Source organism: Pristiophorus japonicus, chromosome 4 (assembly GCF_044704955.1).
Source record: "Pristiophorus japonicus isolate sPriJap1 chromosome 4, sPriJap1.hap1, whole genome shotgun sequence".
Classification (NCBI taxonomy): Eukaryota; Metazoa; Chordata; class Chondrichthyes; family Pristiophoridae; genus Pristiophorus; species Pristiophorus japonicus.
Window position 1 is genome coordinate 155,404,454 of NC_091980.1, and position 23,265 is coordinate 155,427,718.

Consider the following 23,265-nt stretch of genomic DNA (forward strand, 5'->3'; position numbering starts at 1 on the left):
GGTGGGTATGGTGGAATATGATCCTGGATAGTAGGTATGGTGGGATGTGATCCTAGATGGTGCCTATGCTGGGATATAATACTGGATAGTACCCATGGTGGGATATGATACTGGATGGTACCTATGGTGAGATAGTAGGTACGAGAGGTATTGGGGCTCTGACAATGGCCTATTGTGTATCGCCCTCTCCCCCTTGCTATTGCCCCGTTTTAGGTGGCAGCCTCAGCCTTACTCTCTGGAGCTTCCGTGTAAATCCTTCCACCTCCCCAGTCTAGTTACTGACCACCCCTGCTTGGCCTGGCCTGCACACAACTCTCATTCACACTGCAGAGTTGACTTTAAAGCACTTGTGAAGCAGCATTTGCTACATAACCCTACCACCACCTCCTCAGCAACTTGGGATGGGAAATAATTGGGGCCTAGCCAGCGACCTCCACATTCTAAGAATTTAAAATAAACTTCTCACTCCAAGTTTAGAAAAGTGACCTATTTGGTGGCCTCTCCTGGATCTGGCTCCCTTATTCCTTTCATATATTTGTTGTTCTTGCTCCCCCATGGGAGGTTCCTCGGAGAGTTTTATATGTTAACAGCGCTCTGCGAAGGCCGGCTGTTGCTGCCTGTCACCGCGCCTATTTTGTCTCTCACACAGATCACCCTGGAGATGAGCACACTGAGGACCAAGAGAATCGAGATCCTTCAGGGACTGCAAGGTGCGTTTCAAAGGGTGAAATTGAAGAGTTCTATGCCCCGAACTCTTGCCCCTCCTGGGCCCCGATCACGTTGCTCTACAATCTCTCGCCGCTCCTTTGCCCCGACCTCATCGCTCCTCTGCTCTTGCCCCCTCTCCTGCTGTACCTGCCCACGCTCCAATCAGCGACATCCAATCCAGTCGCCCTTCTCCAAGTCGTCGCCCTCCTGCACCAGCTTGCGCTGCTCCCTGAAGTGTCCATAAAATCAGTGGAGGTGCGGCGACCCGGGAACAGCGTGGAGGCCCCGACCTGCGAGTGCAGCACTCCCTCAGTACTGCCCCTCCGACAATGCAGCACTCGCTCAGTACTACCCCTCCGACAGTGCGGCGCTCCCTCAGTACTGCCCCTCCGACAATGCAGCACTCGCTCAGTACTACCCCTCCGACAGTGCGGCACTCCCTCAGTACGGCCCCTCCGACAATGCAGCACTCGCTCACTACTACCCCTCCGACAGTGCGGCACTCCCTCAGTACTGCCCCTCCGATAGTGCCGCGCTCCCTCAGTACTGCCCCTCCGACAATGCAGCACTCGCTCAGTACTACCCCTCCGACAGTGCGGCACTCCCTCAGTACTGCCCCTCCGACAATGCAGCACTCGCTCAGTACTACCCCTCCGACAGTGCGGCACTCCCTCAGTACTGCCCCTCCGACAATGCAGCACTCGCTCAGTACTACCCCTCCGACAGTGCGGCACTCCCTCAGTACTGTCCCTCCGACAATGCAGCACTCGCTCAGTACTACCCCTCCGATAGTGCGGCACTCCCTCAGTACTGTCCCTCCGACAATGCAGCACTCGCTCAGTACTACCCCTCCGATAGTGCGGCACTCCCTCAGTACTGCCCCTCCGACAATGCAGCACTCGCACGGTACTGCCCCTCCCACAGTGCAGTGCTCCCTCAGTACTGCCCCTCCGACAGTACAGCGCTCCCTCAGTACCACCCTTCCGACTATACAGTGCTCCCTCAGTACTGCCTCTCCGACAGTGCGGCGCTCCCTCAGTACTGCCCCTCCAGCAGTGTCGCACTCCCTCAACTCCCTCGGTACTGCCCCAGACAGTATGAAAATAGAGACAGACAGACACAGTGTTGGGATAGAGGCAGGTGGACAGTGTCAGGATAGAGGCGGACAGTGTCAGGATAGAGGCATACAGACATTAGTCACATTGCTTCCACCTGTTTTAATTGAAGTTACTGTTTCCTGTGTCTCTGATCTATACACATCAGGTCGGTGCATTTCTGACTGAATCCTCCTTGTCTTATTCAGAGTTTTATGTTCCGACTGAAGAACGACTGACGCTCAGCCCAGCGACCGAGAGCGTCAGCAACAATCTGCACGGTGGCCTGCCCGTGCTCAACTTCCACAGCCCATTGTCCTCGCCCTTACTCAACAGCCCGTCTCCCCGCCCCGGCTCCATCGCCCAGTCGCACCCCGGCCTCGACGCAGCCCCTGCTTTCCGGAGCCCAGTCAAGAATGCTCTTCCTGCCGTGCCAGACCCCTCCATTAAACAGGAGCCCGTCTCTCCGAAGTGGTCGGAGGAGAACGCGAAGGATCCCTGGGTGCCGAGCGTCGGTTGTCCCTCACCGAAGTTGGTGCGTCCAGGGTCTCAGTGCAGAGGTACGTTGCTGGGATGAGGTAAAAGAAAGAACCTGCATTTATACAGTACCTGATACGGCCTTGGGTCACTCCAAAGGCAATGAAACACTTTTGAAGTGTAGTCACTGTTGTAGGACAAGCGGCAGCCAATTTGTGCACAGCAAGCTCCCACAAACAGCAATGTGATAATGGTGGACCAGATAACTTGTTTTTGTTATGTTGGTTGAGTGATAAGTATTGGGCAGGACACCGGGGATAACTCCCCTGCTCTTCTATGAAGTAGTGCCATGGGATCTATTACACCCAATTGAGAGAGCAGATGGGGCCTCGGTTTAATGTCCTCCGTTTTCATTGCTCTGCCATTGGTGGCCATGCCTCCAGCTGCCTGGCCACAAGCTCTGGAATACCTTCCCTAAATTTTTACGCCTCTCTACCTCTCTCTCCTAAAAACCTACACATTTGACCAAGATTTTGGTCATCTGTCCTAATATCGCCATGATCTTACTGAATGGCAGAGCAGGCTCGAGGGGCCTATTGGCCTACTGCTCCTCCTATTTCTTATGTTCTTATGTCCTTACTTGACTCGGTGTCATATTTTGTCTGATAATGCTCCTGTGAAATGCCTTGAGATGTTTTGCTATGTTGAAGGCACTATTTGGTGTTGGTTATAAACCCTTACCCCAGGCAGCAAGATTTGTGCTCATCTGTGTATCAAGGGCACCCCTCCTACCCCGGGGAGGGAGCAGACACATGGTGTGGTCTGAGGGCGCTTGTCAATGGTACAATCGGCGTGTTGCCATCTTTTGGATGAGACGTTAAACCGAGGCCCTGTCTGCCTCTCACGTGAATGTAAAGGATCCTGCAGCGCTACTGGAAGAGCGGGGATGTTATCCCAAGTGTCCTGGGCAATATTTATTCCTCAGCCAATATCACTAAAAAAACAGATTATCCGGTCATTATCAGATTGCTGTTTGTGGGAGCTTGCTGTGCGCAAATTGGCAGTTGCGTTTCCGACATTACAACGGTGACTGCCCTTCAAAAGTACCTCATTGGCTGTAAAGTGATTTAGGATCTCCTGAGGTCTTGAAAGGCACTATGTAAATGCAAGTTGCTGTTCGATGAATGTCGGTCCGGGTTTTGGCTAACGGATGCACCGTCCCTTTCCCACAGGCAACATCACCCCCAAGGGGTTTCCGATCATCACTTTACCGGAGTCTCTCCAGCACTTGACCGAAGGCTTCGCACCACCGGGCCGCGGGGGAACGTCTGTGGACTTCGCTGGGGGCGGCGGGTCTGCGGAGACTCGCGGTCTCGCTCCCCTGGCGCTGAGCCTGCGGTCGAGGGGCGAGAGCGGGACACCCCGGCAGAGGGGGCTGTACACCGTGCCGGAAAAACCCGACCCCCCGCTGGCTGGCAGGTGCGAGAAGGTCGCGAGGTTTCCCGAGCGGGAGCGCAGGAGTCAGGCGGTCGAGTCGTCCCTGACCCCCTCGGACAGCAAAGGCGGCAGCAAGAAGAAGAAGAAATTCCGGAAGAAGAAGTCTCCCCGGGCGGAGCAGGCGGGCGAGAACAGCGACACGGAGCAGGACACCGAGCTCCTCCTCCGGCCGCACCGCAAGCTCAGAAGCAAGAAGACGCCCAAGGCAAAGGTCACCACCTCGACCCCCCGAGGGTCAGAGGGCAGCTCGGTGCTGAAGGAGAAAGGGCGGCCGAAGGGGGAGAGCGAAATGGCGAGCGCCTCCACCGACAGCGAGTTCTCCATGGAGCTGGTGGATGTCACCAACCCCCAGTTAGAAGTGGTGGCCATTGAGTCTCTGGGCTCGGCCGACGAGCAGCCCGACAGCCCGTTCAAGGCACCGCAGCTGATCGCGGGTCGATGCACCGCCGATCCACCCAAAGCGGGTTACGACGAGGTGACTTCGACCAGTGAGATGGGGACAGGCTGTGCCAACGGTGTCACCAAGAGGTGAGACTCGCGGCTGTCTGTGAAGGGCAGGTCTGGCCATGCCTGAACTTTAAAATCCTTCCCCCTCACCACCTCCCCCCCGGTGTTCAAATCACTCCATGGTCTCTGCCCTCCCATCCCTGTAACCTCCTTCAGCCCTACAACCCTCCTCGATTTCTGCGCTCCTTCAATTCTGGCCTCTTGCGCGTCACCGATTTTATTCGCTCCACTCTTGGCGGCTGTGCTTTCAGCTGCCCAAGCTCTGGAATTCCCTTCCCTGAATCTCTCCACCTCTTTCTCCATTGATTCACTCCTTAAAACCTATCTCTGACCAAATGTTTGGTCATCTGTCCTAATATGTTCTTGTGTGGCTCGGTGTAAAATGTTGCTTGATAACACTCCTAAGAAGCACCTTAAGAACATAAGAAATAGGAACAGGAGTAGGCCATACGACCCCTCGAGCCTGTTCCGCCATTTAATACGCTTCCCATAACCCCTTATCATTTAAGAAACTGTCTATTTCTGTCTTAAATGTATTCAATGTCCCAGCTTCCACAGCTCAATGAGGCAGCGAATTCCACAGATTTACAACCTTCTGAGAGAAGAAATTCCTCCTCATCTCAGTTTTTTAAATGGGCGGCCCCTTATTCTAAGATCATGCCCTCTAGTTCTAGTCTCCCCCATCAGTGGAAACATCCTCTCTGCACCCACCTTGTCAAGCCCCCTCATAATCTTATATGTTTCGATAAAATCACCTCTCATTCTTCTTGATATGTTTTACTACGTTAAAGGCGCTATATAAATACAAGTTGTAGTTCATCCTGAGCAGGTTAAAGCCAGTCCTGGTCGCTGCCAAGATGAGTGGATACAATTGAGCTCAGCCGTGACATTAAGCAATGTCCTGCAATCCTTCCTCAGACTGCATGGGTGCAGCACGGCAGGGCACCACCGCCTGTAGAATTGCACCCTGTACCAGTCAGTGCCTTTGCAAGCAGGGCACACTGATTCATTTCCATCACTAATTTTAATCACCTTAGAATGGGGGGAATGCTCTATAAGAAAGACGTGCATTTCTAAAGCACAACCTCAGGACATCCCAAAGCACTTTACAGACCATGAAGTACTTCTGAAGTGTTGTCACTGTTGTAATGCAGGGAAACGTGGAAGACAATTTGCGCACAGCAAGGTCCCACAAACAGCAGTGAGATAATGATGTTGTTTGAGGGCTAAATATTAGCCAGGGCACCAGGAGAACTGCCCAGCTTTTACACCCACCCGAGAGGGCAAACGGGGCCTCGGTTTCACATCTAATCTGAAAGATGGCAACTCCGACAGTGCAGCACTCCCTCAGTACTGCCCCTCCGACAGTGCAGCACTCCCTCAGCACTGCACTGGAGTGTCGGTCTGGATTTATGTGCTCAAGTCCCTGGAGTGGGACTTGAACCCACATCCTTCTGACTCAGAGGCGAGGGTGCTATCACTGAGCCACGGCTCTCACTATGTAATACTATATATGTAGATAGATGAGATGAAGTAAGGTGGGAGGAGTTGTGTGTGAAGCATAAACAGTGCCATAGACCTACGGCCTGTATCTGTGATGTCCATTCTGTGAAATATTATGTGACAATATGTGCCCACCATACCAGTGTACCACCTATGTTTTCTGTTTTTAAACAGTGTGGCTGAGACTCAGACTCCTGTGTCATCACTGAAAGGATCAAGGAACACATCAGGTATCAAAGCCAATGTTTAATTCCACCACCCTTAGTGTTGGTCACAGATTGACGTGTTCAATTCCACCACCCTTAGCCTGTGTTGGTCACAGATTGACGTGTTTAATTCCACCACCCTTAGCCTGTGATGGTCACAGATTGACGTGTTCAATTCCACCACCCTTAACCTGTGTTGGTCACAGATTGACGTGTTTAATTCCACCGCCCTTAGCCTGTGTTGGTCACAGATTGACGTGTTCAATTCCACCACCCTTAGCCTGTGTTGGTCACAGATTGACATGTTTAATTCCACCACCCTTAGCCTGTGTTGGTCACAGATTGACGTGTTTAATTCCACCACCCTTAGCCTGTGATGGTCACAGATTGACGTGTTTAATTCCACCACCCTTAGCCTGCGTTGGACATTAATTGACGTGTCCAGTCCATTCTGTCCCTGTCTGTGCACCAATCATTTTAGTAACACCTCATTGGTACAGATTAAAAATCACAAATGTTGAAACTACTGGATAAAAACAGGACCCCACGGGTCAGACTTTCTGTCTACCCCACGGGTCAGTCTCTCTCTCTCTCTCTCTACCCCACGGGTCAGTCTCGTTCTCTCTCTCTACCCCACTTGTCGGTCTCTCTCTCTACCCCAGGGGTCGGTCAGTCTCTCTCTCTCTCTCTCTCTCTCTACCCCACTTGTCGGTCTCTCTCTCTCTACCCCAGGGGTCGGTCAGTCTCTCTCTCTCTCTCTCTCTCTCTCTCTCTCTACCCCACGGGTCAGTCTCTCTCTCTGTTTACCCCACTGGTCAGTCTCTCTCTGGAATTTAGAAGAATGAGAGGGGGATCTCATAGAAACGTATAAAATTCTGATGGGACTGGACAGGTTAGATGCAGGAAGAATGTTCCCGATGTTGGGGAAGTCCAGAACCAAGGGATCACAGTCTAAGGCTAAGGGGTAAGCCATTTAGGACCGAGATGAGGAGAAACTTCTTCTCTCAGAGAATTGTGAACCTGTGGAATTCTCTGCCACAGAAAGTTGTGGAGTCCAGTTCGTTGGACATATTCAAAAAGGGAGTTCGATGTGGCCCTTACGGCTAAAGGGATCAGGGAGTATGGAGAGAAAGCAGGAATGGGGTACTGAGGTTGCATGATCAGCAATGATCATATTGAATGGTGGTGCAGGCTCGAAGGGCCGAATGGCCTGTTCCTGCACCTATTTTCTGTGTTTCTACCTCACAGGTCAGTCTCTCTGTCTACCACACGGGTCAGTCTCTCTGTCTACCCAAAGATCTCTCTTGCTCTCTCTCTACCCCACATCTGAATCTCTCTCTCTTTCCCCCCCCCCCCCCCCCCCCCCCCCACGGGTCAATCTATCTTTCCCCCACGGGTCAATCTCTCTCGCGCTCTCTCTACCCCACGGGTCACTTTATCTATCTCTCTACCCCACGGGTCAGTCTCTCTCTACCCCACGGACAAGTATATAGCGATTGATACGCTGATTGGGTGGAGTTGGCACTTGTCCTGGTAATGATGAGCCTGCTTTGTCCTGCATTCTCGCTTTCCCCACGTGTAAAGATACAGGGTCAATAAAAATTCTGCCAGTGTCAGCCACATTAAAGATGCTACAATACTGGCAAGCAACGTTCCCTATTAGCTTCGCGACAGCACAGCCCAGGACCAGCTTTTGCAATGTTAAAAGTTCGAAATGTGAATGGGCCATGCGGCCTCTTAAAGGGGCCACGTACCCCAAAAGAATTAAGGAGGACATTGCTGGCAAGCTAAAAATTTATCTCGTATGTTAAAGCACAGTCCTTTTTGAAAGGAAATAGGACAGGTCTCCAGTCTGTCGCATGGGGTTCCCCTGCTCCTTACAACGCTCCACAATCTGGTAGGAACCAGAACCAGTTTGCATTGCTCACGAGACGGAAACCCAGCCTGTTTCTTTCTAACTCCTCCATGCCAGGGCATTCAGTATTCCTGCTGGAAAGAGCCACGGCCCCCCTCATTAGTTTTTGATCTTTCTAAAATCCCAGGCGAGGAGCGGGTACAGATTTTCAGGTTGGAACGTACTCAACTCTGCACCCGACCGATGGGTGGTTTCTAAAATTGGGAGGCTGGAGAGTTCAGTCGTGACGATTTGAGGAATAAATGTGTGTCACTGCTCACATGTCTTCTCTTCTTAGAAGTGTCCTCTGACGGCGGGCAGGAGGAAGATCCCACCGAGGGAGCTTTCGAGGGTCACCAGGCGGCTGTCAACGCAATGCAGATATACAATGGCCACCTCTACACCTGCTCTGCCGATAAAACTGTGCGCGTCTATAATCTGACGGTAAGAGCAGTCCACAGAGATTCCAGTGGGGCTGGCTGTGTTTGTCTGGAGTGGGGGGACTGACATAGAAGCATAGAAAATAGGAGCAGTAGTAGGCCATTTTGCCCTTCGAGTCTGCACCGCCATTCAATATGATCATGGCTGATCCTCTATCTCAACACCATATTCCTGCTTTTTCCCCATACCCCTTGATGCCTTTTGTGTATAGAAATCTATCTATCTCCCTCTTAAATATGTTCAGTGACTTGGCCTCCACAGCGTTCTGTGGTAGAGAATTCCACAGGTTCACCACCCTCTGAGTGAAAACATTTCTCCTCATCTTGGTCTTAAATTTCCTACCCCATATCCAGAGACTGTGACCTCTTGTTCTAGACTTCCCAGCCCGGGGAAACTTCCTCCCCGCATCCAGTCTATCCAACTCAGACAGAATTTTATACGTTTCAATGAGAACCCCTCTCATTCTTCTAAACTCCAGTGAATACAGGCCTAGTCAACCCACAAGTCAGCTTCCATTTAGAAACATAGAAAATAGATGCAGGAGTAGGCCATTCGCCCCTTCGAGCCTGCACCGCCATTCAATGAGTTCATGGCTGAACATGCAACTTCAGTACCCCATTCCTGCTTTCTCGCCATACCCCTTGATCCCCCTAGTAGTAAGGACTACATCTAACTCCTTTTTGAATATATTTAGTGAATTGGCCTCAACCACTTTCTGTGGTAGAGAATTCCACAGTTTCACCACTCTCTGGGTGAAGAAGTTTCTCCTCATCTCGGTCCTAAATGGCTTACCCCTTATCCTTAGACTGTGACCCCCTGGTTCTGGACTTCCCCAACATTGGGAACATTCTTCCTGCATCTAACCTGTCTAAACCCGTCAGAATTTTAAATGTTTCTATGAGATCCCCTCTCATTCTTCTGAACGCCAGTGAATACAAGCCCAGTTGATCCGGTCTTTCTTGATATGTCAGTCCCGCCATCCCGGGAATCAGTCTGGTGAACCTTCGCTGCACTCCCTCAATAGCAAGAATGTCCTTCCTCAAGTTAGGAGACCAAAACTGTACACAATATTCCAGGTGTGGCCTCACCAAGGCCCTGTACAACTCCCTGCCCCTGTACTCAAATCCCCTCGCTATGAAGGCCAACATGCCATTTGCTTTCTTAACCGCCTACTGTACCTGCATGCCAACCTTCAATGACTGATGTACCATGACACCCAGTCTCGTTGCACCTCCCCTTTTCCTAATCTGTCACCATTCAGATAATAGTCTGTCTCTCGGTTTTTACCACCAAAGTGGATAACCTCACATTTATCCACATTATACTTCATCTGCCATGCATTTGCCCACTCACCTAACCTATCCAAGTCACTCTGCAGCCTCATAGCATCCTCCTTGCAGCTCACACTGCCACCCAACTTAGTGTCATCCGCAAATTTGGAGATACTACATACTACATTTAATCCCCTCGTCTAAATCATTAATGTACAATGTAAACAGCTGGGGCCCCAGCACAGAACCTTGTGGTACCCCACTAGTCACTGCCTGCCATTCTGAAAAGTACTCATTTACTCCTACTCTTTGCTTTCTGTCTGCCAACCAGTTCTCAATCCATGTCAGCACACTACCCCCAATCCCATGTGCTTTAACTTTGCACATTAATCTCTTGTGTGGGACCTTGTCAAAAGCCTTCTGAAAGTCCAAATACACTACATCAACTGGTTCTCTCTTGTCCACTCTACTGGAAACATCCTCAAAAAATTCCAGAAGATTTGTCAAGCATGATTTTCATTTCACAAATCCAGGCTGACTTGGACCTATCATGTCACCTCTTTCCAAATGCGCTGCTATGACATCCTTAATAATTGATTCCATTATTTTACCCACTACCGATGTCAGGCTGACCGGTCTATAATTCCCTGTTTTCTCTCTCCCTCCTTTTTTAAAAAGTGGAGTTACATTGGCTACCCTCCACTCCATAGGAACTGATCCACAGTCTATGCAATGTTGGAAAATGACTGTCAATGCATCCACTATTTCCAAGGCCACCTCCTTAAGTACTCTGGGATGCAGTCAATCAGGCCCTGGGGATTTATCGGCCTTCAATCCCATCAATTTCCCCAACACAATTTCCCGACTAATAAGGATTTCCCTCAGTTCCTCCTTCTTACTAGACCCTCTGACCCCTTTTATATCCGGAAGGTTGTTTGTGTCCTTCTTAGTGAATACCGAACCAAAGTACTTGTTCAATTGGTCTGCCATTTCTTTGTTCCCTGTTATGACTTCCCCTGATTCTGACTGCAGAGGACCTACGTTTGTCTTTACTAACCTTTTTCTCTTTACATATCTATAGAAATTTTTGCAGTCCGTCTTAATGTTCCCTGCAAGCTTCCTCTCGTACTCTATTTTCCCTGCCCTAATCAAACCCTTTGTCCTCCTCTGCTGAGTTCTAAATTTCTCCCAGTCCCCGGGTTCACTGCTATTTGTGGCCAATTTGTATGCCACTTCCTTGGCTTTAATACTATCTCTGATTTCCCTTGATAGCCACGGTTGAGCCACCTTCCCTTTTTTATTTTTACGCCAGACAGGGATGTACAATTGTTGTAGTTCATCCATGCGGTCTCTAAATGTCTGCCATTGCCCATCCACAATCAACCTCTTAAATATCATTCGCCAATCTATCCTAGCCAATTCACGCCTCATACCTTCAAAGTTACCCTTCTTTAAGTTCTGGACCATGGTCTCTGAATTAACTGTTTCATTCTCCATCCTAATGTAGAATTCCACCATATTATGGTCACTCTTTCCCAAGGGGCCTCGCACAACGAGATTGCTAATTAATCTTCTCTCATTACACAACACCCAGTCTAAGATGGCCTCCCCCCTAGTTGGTTCCTCGACATATTGGTCTAGAAAACCATCCCTTATGCACTCCAGGAAATCCTCCTCCACCGTCTTGCTTCCAGTTTGGTTAGCCCAATCTATATGCATATTAAAGTCACCCATTATAACTGCTGCACCTTTCTTGCATGCACCCCTAATTTCCTGTTTGATGCCCTCCCCCACATCACTACTACTGTTTGGAGGTCTGTACACAACTCCCACTAACGTTTTTTGCCCTTTTGTTGTTCTGCAGCTCTACCCATATAGATTCCACATCATCCAAGCTAATGTCCTTCCTAACTATTGCATTAATCTCCTCTTTAACCAGCAATGCTACCCTACCTCCTTTTCCTTTTATTCTATCCTTCCTGAATGTTTTTATTAAATGGGCTTCTGATTGCCAAAGTTTTGGGAAACTGATTCTGTGGTTTTGTGCATTTTCTATTGTAGCCCCAAATGGTTGATTTTGGCTGTGAGAAAGCGGTTTGGAAGCAATAGGTTGGGCCTGACTAATTGTTTATGGATGCAGCTAAATTGTTGAACCTCACTACGCCTTGTACATCGGCTCTAATACCCTTCCTATAATGAGCTAACCCAATACTTCAAACCATCCTCCCCCAGTGTCTTGCATGCATTCCTCTTCACCTTTCAATTGTGTTCTGTGCTCCTCTATGGAAAAGTCCTTTGCCCTTCCAATGGCTCTTCCCTGCTGCAAAGGATCTGTGCGTCTTTAAGAATCTTACCATTTATGTTGTATTCCATTCTCTTTTTTTTCTTAAAAGTGCTTCACCACCTTCTATCCTTGTCCCACATGGTCTGCCCATTCTCCGTACCTATCTCTCTCCTCCGGCATTTTTCCCCTCCACCTGCCATGCCCCCATATTTGGTGTCTTGTTTCGATTGTAATATTATTCACTCTGTGCACATGCCCAAACTAATTTAGCTGTGTAGAGAACAAGGAGGGCACCCCACTGGCTCTATCGAGTCAATCTAAGACATTCCCCCATCTCTGTTTCTGTCTTGTAGCCATCCCACTATCCGTGACACGGCTTAACGTTTAACCCTTCGATCTCTGGTCGCATTTAGCCAGAGGCTTTTTGAAAGACCAGATCTGCCATCTCCACTGCACTCCCCTCACTCTGTGGTTTCCTCAGGTAATATATGTGGTGTATATGGATTTCAGAAGGCATTAGATAAACACAGATCGCCATTTGGAGAGTGGGCAGAAGCATCGGCTGGGCCCTGGTAAAGCAGAGGAGCATGGAAGGTTGTGGCGGACTTGCGACGAGTGATTGGGGCGGAGGAGTGATGAGGGATCGTGGCTGAGAAGTGGTGCGTGATCGTGACGGAGGTTTGGCGAATGTTTGGTTCGGAGCTGCAGCGGGAGATCATGGCGGAGGAGCAGTGAGGGATCGTGGCGGAGGTGCGGTGTGGCGCAGGTGCGGCAAATGTTTGTGGCGGAGGAGCGGCGAGAGATCATGGCGGAGGTGCGGCGAATGAAGGTACGGGGCCCAGAAGAGGCATGGGCCCAGGGGCAGCACGGGCCAGCCCACACTGCGATATGTGTGCGCATTGGGTCCGTGCAGCAGAACAGGTCTCCATTCAACTTGGTTAATCCTTGCCACTGGACCAAGACCTAACTCTCTCAAGCCCGTGTGGTGACTGGTGTGCAACGGTCACCACACGTTAAAAAAATCCACACACAGGCACCTTCCATCCCCTCAATTGGAGTTCAAGACTGGAACATCGGCTCCTTCGTTGAAACATCTGTGAACCCGTGGAAGCAAGTCATCCTCGCTCGAGGGATCGCCTATGAATGAATGAAAGATAAAGTGTCAAGAGGAAATGTAGCAGCATGCCTGGAAACAAAGGATTAGGGTAAATAGGCATCGCTTGGACTGGTACCCAAGGGATCAGCGTTGGGTCTACTTTTGTTTTCCGTATATATAGATGATTTGGACGGATATAGGGAGCACAATTTCAAAATCTGCAGACAATGTGAAAGTATGGGGCTTCAGGAAGTCTGATTAGTGGAATTGACAGATATTATTTAATGTGGTGAAGCGTCAGGTGATACATTTTTGGGAGAATAAGCAAGGAATTGGAGGATACACTCAATGGAAAGACACTGAAGGGTGTGGGTGACCTCGGGTTCAGATACATCATTTCCTAAACGTGAGTGTAGGTCGATAAAGCATAAGAAATAGGAGCAGGAGTAGGCCATACGGCCCCTCGAGCCAGCTCCGCCATTTAATAAGATCATGGCCTCAACTCCACTTTCCTGCACTGTTAAAAAGGCCAACAGCTTTTATAAATGGGGCATCAAGTAAAGAAGTGACGATGGATTTAGATGAAGTGGTGGTTCGGCCACAGTTGGAGTGCTGTGTGCTGTGTGCAGTTCTGGGCGCCCCATTCTAGAAAGGACATTAAAGCCAATGTATCACCAGCATGATGCTAGGGATGGGAGACAATAGTTACGAGGGAAGACTTGGGACTGTTTCCACTGGAGCAGAGAAAGCTAAGGGGAGATTTCATGGATGTTTTTAAAATTATGAACGGTTTTGATAGTGGATAGGGAGAGACTGTTTCCTCTGGTTATGGAGTCAGTGGGGAGGGATCATCTATTTAACGTTATCATTGAGTGAGGAGAGGGATAGGGAAAGATTGCTTTACACAGGGTTGTAATACTTTTGCCACAGGGAATGTTTAGTGCAGAGACTATTGCATCTTTTAAGGGAGAATTGGATAAATATTTGAATGATAGAGGACTATAGGAAGAACGTGGGGCAGTGGGATTGCTCGAATAGGGAGCTGACACGGACACGATGGTGTAAACTCTCTCTGCCCCAGTGTTTACCGCAGTGGGAGCTGGCACTCCACGCCAGCCTGGGAGCTGATCCAGAGATTTGGGAGCTGCCAACGATGCAACATTAGCCAGTCACTGCTGTGTGTACTTAATGGCAGACACTTTACGATTGACCGTTATGTGGGAAATGACAGCGTCCACCCTGCCGTTTCCCAGTTGCTTCACCACCTAACTGCTGCTGAGTTTCAGTAGATGCTGAGAGGTTATTTCCCCCTGGCTGGAGTGTCTGGAACCAGGGGGCACAGTCTCAGGATAAGGGCTGGGCCATTTAGGACTGAGATGAGGAGGAATTTCTTCACTCAGAGGGTGGTGAATCTCTGGAATTCTCTGCACCAGAGGGCCATGGATGCTGAGTCTCTGAATATGTTCAAGGCTGAGACCGATAGATTTTTGGGGTCTCGGGGAACGAAAGGATATGGGGATCGGACGGGAAAGTGGAGTTGAGGTTGAAGATCAGCCATGATCTTATTGAATGGCGGAGCAGGCTCGAGGGACTGTGGAGCCTACTCCTGCTCCAGATTCTTATGTTCTTATTCTTATGTAAACATGTTAAAAGCAGGGTTGATGCCAGGTTTTGTGTTTCAGAGTCGGAAGTGTACGGGCGTCTTCGAGGGTCACAGTACAAAGGTGAACTGCTTGCTGATTGTACACCTGCAGGGGAAGACTGCGTGTATGTACACCGGGTCCAGTGATCACACCGTGCGATGCTATGACGTGAAGGTGGGTCCGAGCAGCACATTTTGGCTCCATCAGCCATGTCTCCTTAACGCAAACAGAGCTCCAATTGGGAATATAGAGACAGGAGGAGGCTGTGCAGCCCCTCAAGCCTGTTCCCCCATTCAGTTAGATCATGTCGGATCTGTACCTCAACTCTCAATTTCTCGCCATGGTTCCACATCCCTTAATATCGACAAAAAATCTGTCAACCTCAGTTTTGAAAGTTTTGATTGACCCCCAGCCTCGACAGCTTTCTGGGGGTCAAGAGGAGTTCCAGATTTCCACTGCCCTTCGTGTGACAAGTGCTTCTTGACATCACCTTTAATCATCTTATACCTGAATTAGATCACCCCTTAATCTATATTCGAGGGAATTCAAGCCTAGTCAGTGCAGCCACAGAAACATAGAAATTTATAGCACAGAAGGAGGCCATTTCGGCCCATCATGTCCACGCCGGCCGACAAAGAGCTGCACGGCCCTCAGGCAGCAGCCCTGAAGGTTACATATAAAGCTATGATCAATGACGGAAAGGCAAAGAGCACCCAGCCTAACCAGTCCGTCCCACACAACTGCAACACCCCTTATACTGAAACATTCTACATTCCAACCGGAGCCATGTGATCTCCTGTGAAAGGCAAAAACCAGATAAAAACCCAGGCCAATTTAAGAAATAGGAGCAGGAGTAGGCCATACAGCCCCCTCGAGCCTGCTCCATGGCTGATCTGATCATGGACTCAGCTCCACTTCCCTGCCTGCTCCCAGTACGCCTTATTCCCTTATCAGTTAAGAAACTGTCTATTTCTGTCTTAAATTCATTCAATGTCCTGGCTTCCACAGCTCTCTGAGGCAGCAAATTCCACAGGTTTACAACCCTCTGAAAGAAGAAATTCCTCCTCATCTCAGTTTTTAATGGGTGGCTAGTTCAGAATGATGGTAAACCATTGTGCAGTCCGCAGTGAGGCAGAGCCGTCAGCCTCCAGTCGCTCTGCACCCGTGCATTGTGGGCAGAAGCAGTAGAGGCGTCTAGCCTGGCAAACTGCGCTGCCTGAGGCTGAATGGAACTGAGCCGCCCGCACATGCCAGGAGGGTGTGCCCGCTCCACTCTCTACCGGGCAGTGGCATAGGTTTCAGGACTCTGCACTCAGCAAGGGAAACTACCTTCCCACTACTGAGAGTGGCTATGTGGGGGCGTCAGGATCAGGGTGCCCCCTCCCCTCCCCCACTCTGTGATTAAATGTACCGCCAGTCTCACACCTGAGTGAGAAGGGAGCCATGCTGGGAATATATGAGCTCCAGGCATGGCTGCTTGGCTGTACACCTTGTGTGTCTTTCAGGCGTAATGGGGCACAGGTTATGTCAGGGTGCACTTGTTTGAGGGTGGGGGAGGCCCTTCCTTTGCGTACTGTTGCCTGACATTTAATGGACGGCTTGAGTGGAGCCTGGCCCCGCTGTAAAAATTGAATATATTTAAGGTGGAGATGGACAGATTTTTGAAAGATATGGGTTATGGGGCGCGGGCAGCGAAGTGGAGCTGAGTCCATGATCAGATCAGCCATGATAATGAATGGCGGAGCAGGCTCGAGGGGCCAGATGGCCGACTCCTGCTCCTATTTCTTGTGTAACTGCCAGATCTTGCTGTGGTCAGATCCTCGAGTGAACTCTTTGTTTTCTTTCTGAACAGAGCAAAGTACCCCTGGACCAGTTCACATTGTCGGACCGGGTGCTGAGTTTGCACAGTCGATGGCGTGTCCTGTACATCGGTCTGGCCAACGGCACTGTGTTTACCTTCAGCATTAAGGTAAGTGCTTGGGTACACTCACCACAATCATCTTCCTCCTGGCTCTCAATTGTTAATGTTCTCTGAGCCGATCCCTTGGTTGCATCAACTCCCGCGTTGGCCTGCTCCTCCTTGCTGTACTGGTGGAAGTACTCAGTCCCTGCTCATTTCCCAGCTCCATTCACAGGCATGTTCCTCCTAATCAGGAGTCTGTTTTCAAGTCATCATCCTCCCTCGCCCTCTCACCCATCGGCCTGCCGTTGAAGGATGTGGTCAGCTGGCCCCTTAAATCCACTCACCCCGTGGTACCCTTACCAACTCTTTTTTTCAGCACAGGTCTGGCATTGCAAGGGCATTTGGATGAGTTCTGAGAGCTTCAACTATTCCAACGCCCTCCTGGTCTCCCATCTTCCGCCCTCCGTAAACTTGAGCTAATCCAAAGCTCTGCCCATATTTTAACTTGCACCAAGTCCTGTTGACCCTTCGTGCCCCCTGTGCTCGCTGACCAACATTGGCTCCCAGTCCAGCAGCACCTCGATTTAAAATTCTCATCCTTGTTTTCAAATCCCTCCATGGCCTCGCCCCTCCCTATCTTTCTAACCTCTTCAGCCCTACAACCTTCCGACATCTCTGCGCTCCTCCAAATCTGGCTTCTTTAGCATCCCCAATTTCCTTTGCTGCCTAGGCCCTAAGCTCTGGAATTCCCTTCCTAAACCTCTCTGCCTTTCTACCTCTTTTTTCTTTTAAGACCGTGTCCTAACTAGCACCACTCACCCATCACCCCTGTGCTCGCTGACCTACACTGGCTTCTGGTTAAGCAATGCCTCGATTTCAAAATTCTCATCCTTTTCAAATCCCTCCATGGCCTCGCCCCTCCCTATCTCTGTAATCTCCTCCAGCCCCACAACCCCCCGAGATGTCTGCGCTCCTCTAATTCTGCCCTCTTGAGTATCCCTGATTATAATCACTCAACCATTGGTGGCCGTGCCTTCTGTTGCCTAGGCCCCAAGCTCTGAAAGTCCCTGCCTAAACCTCTCTTTCCTCCTTTAAGATACTCTTTAAAACCTCCCTCTTTGACCAAGCTTTTGATCACCTGCGCTAATTTGTACTTATGCGGCTCGGTGTCAAATTTTTATCGCATAATACTCCTGTGAAGCGCCGTGTGACGTTTCACCACGTTAAAGGTGCTATATAAATACAAGTTGTTGTTGTTGAGACACTACTTAGAACCTACCTCTTCGACCAAGCTTTTGATTACTTGTTCTAATACCTCCTCCTTTGTCTGGTGCCACTATTTTTCTGATTATGCTTCTGTGAAACGTCGTGGGATGTTTTACTGTGTTAACAACGCCGTATAAATGCAAGTTGCTGAGACAGAGGGAAATGGTAAAAGTGGGGTGGGCTTCATGGAGACAAAGGAAATAGAGAAGTGCACGAGCGAGGGTTTAAACTTGCAATGCAGCTTGCATTTATATAGCGCCTTGAACAGTAAATAAGTGTGAGAATAAGGTGCAGGCCAGGAGCAGAGCGATTGGACAGGGTGAACAAAGGCTGCTTCAAAGGCATTGGTTTTACAAACAATGATGGACAGGAAAAGACCCTTTGGTCCATCCATCCTGTACCATACTGTCATGATGCCTTGTGTCTCCCAATATATACACTCCCCAACCCATCCTACCCAAAAGCTATGTGATCTCCTGGGAGGGAGGTGTCAGCGACAGAGTGTTGGCAGGTGTGTGGGGCTGTAGGATATTGCAGAGAAGGATGAGGTGAAGCTATGGAGTGAGTTAACAGTAAGGATGTTAAATTTAAGCGGCTGGAGGCCAGTGCACATCAACAATTTGCAATTCTTCACCTTTAATAAAGCAAACCCGCGCCCCCCCCCCCCCAGCCCAAGGTGCTTCACAGTGGAGTAAGGTAAACTGACATTGAGTAAAAGGAGGGAATGGGACAGGTGACCAAAAGTTGGGTCAATGAGGGGCTTAAAGGAGGGGCTAAGGGAGGTCGAGGAGTTTTGGGAGGGGGGTAATTTGAGAGCGTAGGGCTGAGATGGCTGAAGCACAGCCCTCAATAATGGGGTAAAGGGAGGGGGGAGGATGTACAAGAGAGCAGAGTCGGGGGAATGGTGAGTTCTGGGATTGTAGAGCTGGAGGAGGTTACAGAAATGGGCAAGGGTATGGCCATGGACGGATTTAAACACAAGGACAATCATTTTTAATTTGAGGTTTATTGGAATGGGGGTCAATTATGATGTGAATATAGACATCAGTATTTTTAATGAGCAGAAGTTAATGGAGGCCGGCCAGGAGAGCATAGGAATAATCAAGTCTGGAAATAACAACGGCATGGATAAGCGTTTCAGTAGCAGATGAATGAAGGCAGGGGCGGAGACGGGCGATGTTACGGAGATAGAAGCCGGCAAACTTGGTGATGAAGATGTTCTGAGGTCGGAAGCTCAACTCGTGGTCAAATAGGCCTGAGACGGTGGCTGGGGAGGAGCATGGAGCTATTGGCGAGGGTACGAAGTTTGTAATGGGCCATAGTCGATGGCTTCAGTATTCCTCATGGTTAGATTGGGGAATTCGCAACTCATCCACGACTGGACGTCAGTCAAGCAGTGTGGCAACACAGAGAAGTAGTAAATGGGTCGAGACAGTTGGAAACTGACCCCTTATTTGTGGATGATGCCCAGATGTAGATGGGAAACATAGAAACATAGAAAATAGGTGCACGAGTAGGCCATTTGGCCCTTCGAGTCTGCACCACCATCCAATATGATCATGGCTGATCATGCAACTTCAGTACCCCATTCCTGCTTTCTCTCCATACCCCTTGATCCCTTTAGCCGCAAGGGCCACATCTAACTCCCTTTTGCATATATCTCTAACAAACTGACCTCAACAACTTTCTGTGGTAGAGAATTCCACAGGTTCACAATTCTCTGAGTGAAGAAGTTTCTCCTCATCTCGGCCCTAAATGGCATATCCTTAGACTGTGACCCCTGGTTCTAGACTTCCCCAACATCAAGAACATTCTTCCTGCATCTAACCTGTCCAATCCCGTCAGAATGTTATATGAGATCACCTCTCATTCTTCTCAATTCCAGTGAATATAAACCTAGTCGATTCAGTCTTTCTTCATATGTCAGTCCTACCATCCCGGGAATCAGTCTGGTGAACCTTCGCTGCACTCCCTAATAGCAAGAATGTCCTTCCTCAGATTAGGAGACCAAAACTGTACACAATATTCAAGGTGTGGCCTCATCAAAGCTAAATACAACTGCAGTAAGACCTCCCTGCTCCTATACTCAGATCCTCTCACTATGAAGGCCAACATGCCATTTGCCGCCTTCACCGCCTGCTGTACCTGCATGGCAACTTTCAATGACATTATACTGCACCTGCCATGTATTGTCCCACGCTTCTAACCTGTCTAAGTCACCCTGCAGCCTCTTAGCATCCTCCTCACAGCTCACACAGCCACCCAACTTAGTGTCATCTGCAAACTTGGAGATATTACATTCAATTCCTTCGTCTAAATCATTAATGTATATTGTAAATAGCTGGGGTCCCAGCACTAAACCTTGCGGTATCCCACTAGTCACTGTCTGCCATTCTGAAAAGGACCCGTTTATTCCTACTCTTTGCTTCCTGTCTGCCAACCAATTCTCTATCCACGTCGATACATTACCCCCAATACCATGTGCTTTAATTTTGCACACGAATCTCTTGTGTGGGACTTTGTCAAAAGCCTTTTGAAAGTCTAAGTACACCACATCCACTGGCTCCCCCTTGTCCACTCTACTAGTTAAATCCTCAAAAAATTCTAGAAGATTTGTCAAGCATGATTTCCCTTTCATAAATCCATGCTGACTTGGACCGATCCAATCACTGCTTTCCAAATGCGCTACTATTACATCTTTAATAATTGATTCCAACATTTTCCCCACTACTGATGTCAGGATGACCGGTCTATAATTCCCTGTTTTCTCTCCCTCCTTTTTTAAAAAGTGGGGTTACATTAGCTACCCTCCAATCCATAGGAACTGACCCAGAGTCTATAGAATGTTGGAAAATGACCACCAATGCATCCACTATTTCTAGGGCCACTTCCTTAAATGCTTAGGGATGCAGACTATCAGGCCCTGGGGATTTATCGGCCTTCAATTCCATCAATTTTCCTAACACAATTTGCTGACTAATAAGGATTTCCTTTAGTTCCTCCTTCTCGCTAGACCCTCAGTCCCACCCAGTTGCACAGCGGGGGAGCGACATTGGGAGAGGATGGTGTGGTCGACCTTGTCAAAGGCTGCTAAGAGGTTAGGGAGAACCTGGAAGGCTAATGCACCCCAGTCACAGAGGGTGTAGTTTTTGAGTTTGGTTAGGGCAATTTTGGTGCTGTGAAAAGGGCAGACGCTGATTGGAGGGCTTTTAAACAGAGTTCCAGGAGAGGTGGACACAGAACCAGGAGGCAGCAGCACATAAGGAACTTCGAAAGGAAAGGGAAGTTCAGGATCTGGTAATTATTGGTGATCACAGCAGTCAGGGGTGGGTCTTTATATGAGTGGTGTTAGTAGCAATTCGTAAGGTGAGAAGGAACCGTTTACCATGTTAGGAAGGGAAGTTGGATGGTCGGGTTACCTACAATTCCGTGCGCTTTTATATTTTACTAATTTCTTATGTGGAACTTCACCAAATGCCTTCCAGAAGTCCATAGACAATGTCCATATCGACAATATCCATACACAACCACCATGTGAGTGACCACCTCAAAAATTTCCATTACAAACCCATGCTGATTCTCTTTGAATCACTTAATACTTGTCCAAGTACTCAGTCTCTGATAATAGACTCCAGTAACTTCCCCACAATTGATGTTAAACTGACAGGTCTGTAGTTACCTTGTTTCTCTCACACTCTCAAATAATGGGGTGACTCTTGGAATTTCCCAATCCAAAAGTCACAATTCCAGAATCTAAAGAGCTTTGGAAAGTTCCAACTAATGCATCTGTAATTTCCTCACACTTAATACCCTAGGGTGGGGAACCATTAGTTCTTGGAGATTTGTCTTATCTTAAGTCCCACTATTTTCTTCATTGCCATTTTTTTTGCTTGTATTAAATCCACTGAGTTCCTCCCCTTGACTTACTTTTAGGTTCCCTTGTAGCACTGGCATTTTGTCCTCTTCCTCTGCTGTGAAAATGGAAATAAAATATTAATTTAATAAGTCTGTCATTTCCTTATTATCCATGATAGTCTCTCAGAGAGAGACAAGACATGCAGTGATAGGAGAGAAGGAAGGCTGAAGTATTGTGATGGATGGAAACCGGGATCAGGGAGAGGATAGTGCCCAACGGGACATAGAAGTAGTGTGCTTGGGATGGAAAGGGTGGCTGGGGTGGGGGGTCACAGAGAAGCCAGAATTATGTAAACATGGTGGGGATTTGGGCAAAACAGTTAGCGGTCTTAAACAGAAATCCGAGCAGAATTAGAAATGTCCTGCAATGGGAGTCCAAAACTGCACACCCTGGAGTATAAAAGCAGGGAAGTCCTGCTCCAACTGCACTGGGTATTGGTGAGACCACACCTGGAGTACTGCGTACAGTTTTGGTCTCCGTAGTTAAGGAGGGATATATTTGCATTGGAGGCAGTTCAGAGAAGGTTCACTAGGTTGATTCCTGAGTTGAAGGGGTTGTCTTATGAGGGTCGGTTGAGCCTATACACATTGAAGTTCAGAAGAATGAGAGGTGATCTTATTGAAACGTATAAGATTCTGAGGGGGCTTGACAGGGTAGATGCAGAGAGGATGTTTCCCCTCATGGGGGAATCTAGAACTAGGGGGCATAGTTTCAGAATAAGGGGTCGCCCATTTAAAATGGAAATGAGGAGGAATTTCTCCCCTCAGAAGGTCGTGAATCTTTGGAATGCTCTACCTTACAGAGCTGTGGAGGCTGGGTCATTGAATATATTTAAGGTGGAGATAAACAGATTTTTGAACGATAAGGGAGTAAAGGGTTATGGGGAGCGGGCAGGGAAGTGGAGTTGAAGCCAAGATCAGATCAGCCATGATCTTATTGAATGGCGGAGCAGGCTCGAGGGCCAAATGGCCTACTCCTGCTCCTATTTCTTATGTTCGCCTTGTTTCTGTACTCTATACTTCTGGCTGTAAAAGCCAAAAGTTCTGGCTGTCTTTTTCATGGCTTTGCCTATTTGCATTGTCACCTTTCATGATCTTGCTTAACTTCTGTTTAAGTTCCTAGTTCCACTAGCCGAACCTTGACTTTCTGACATAAGAACATAAGAAATAGGAGCAGGAGTCGGCCATTTGGCCCCTCGACCCTGCTCCGCCATTCAATAAGATCATGGCTGATCTGATCATGGACTCAGCTCCACTTCCCTGCCTGCTCCCCATATCCCTTTACTCCCTTATCGCTCAAAAATCTGTCTATCTCTGCCTTAAATATATTCAATGACCCAGCTTCCACAGCTCTCTGGGGCAGAGAATTCCACATATTCACAACCCTTTGAGAGAAGAAATTTCTCCTCATCTCAGTTTTAAATGGGCGGTCCCTTATTCGAAGATTGTGTCCCCTAGTTTTAGTCTCCCCCATGAGTGGAAATATCCTCTCTGCATCCACCTTGTCGAGCCCCCTCATTATCTTATAATTTTCAATAAGATCACCTCTCATTCTTCTGA

The 23,265-nt window shown here is 48.8% G+C and overlaps 1 protein-coding gene across 2 annotated transcripts in view; it reads left to right on the forward strand.

Moving 5' to 3' along the window:
- znf106a (zinc finger protein 106a) overlaps window positions 1–23,265 on the forward strand; it is a 114,491-nt gene that overhangs the window by 61,139 nt on the left and 30,087 nt on the right. The window contains exons 9-15 of one of the 2 annotated variants that reach the window (XM_070878683.1): window positions 650–710; window positions 2,012–2,362; window positions 3,512–4,304; window positions 5,961–6,016; window positions 8,185–8,330; window positions 14,661–14,795; window positions 16,474–16,590. In XM_070878683.1, coding sequence (XP_070734784.1) covers window positions 650–710; window positions 2,012–2,362; window positions 3,512–4,304; window positions 5,961–6,016; window positions 8,185–8,330; window positions 14,661–14,795; window positions 16,474–16,590 — 1,659 coding nt within the window. The remainder of the gene's footprint in view (window positions 1–649; window positions 711–2,011; window positions 2,363–3,511; window positions 4,305–5,960; window positions 6,017–8,184; window positions 8,331–14,660; window positions 14,796–16,473; window positions 16,591–23,265) is intronic. The other variant, XM_070878684.1, reaches the window with a different exon arrangement.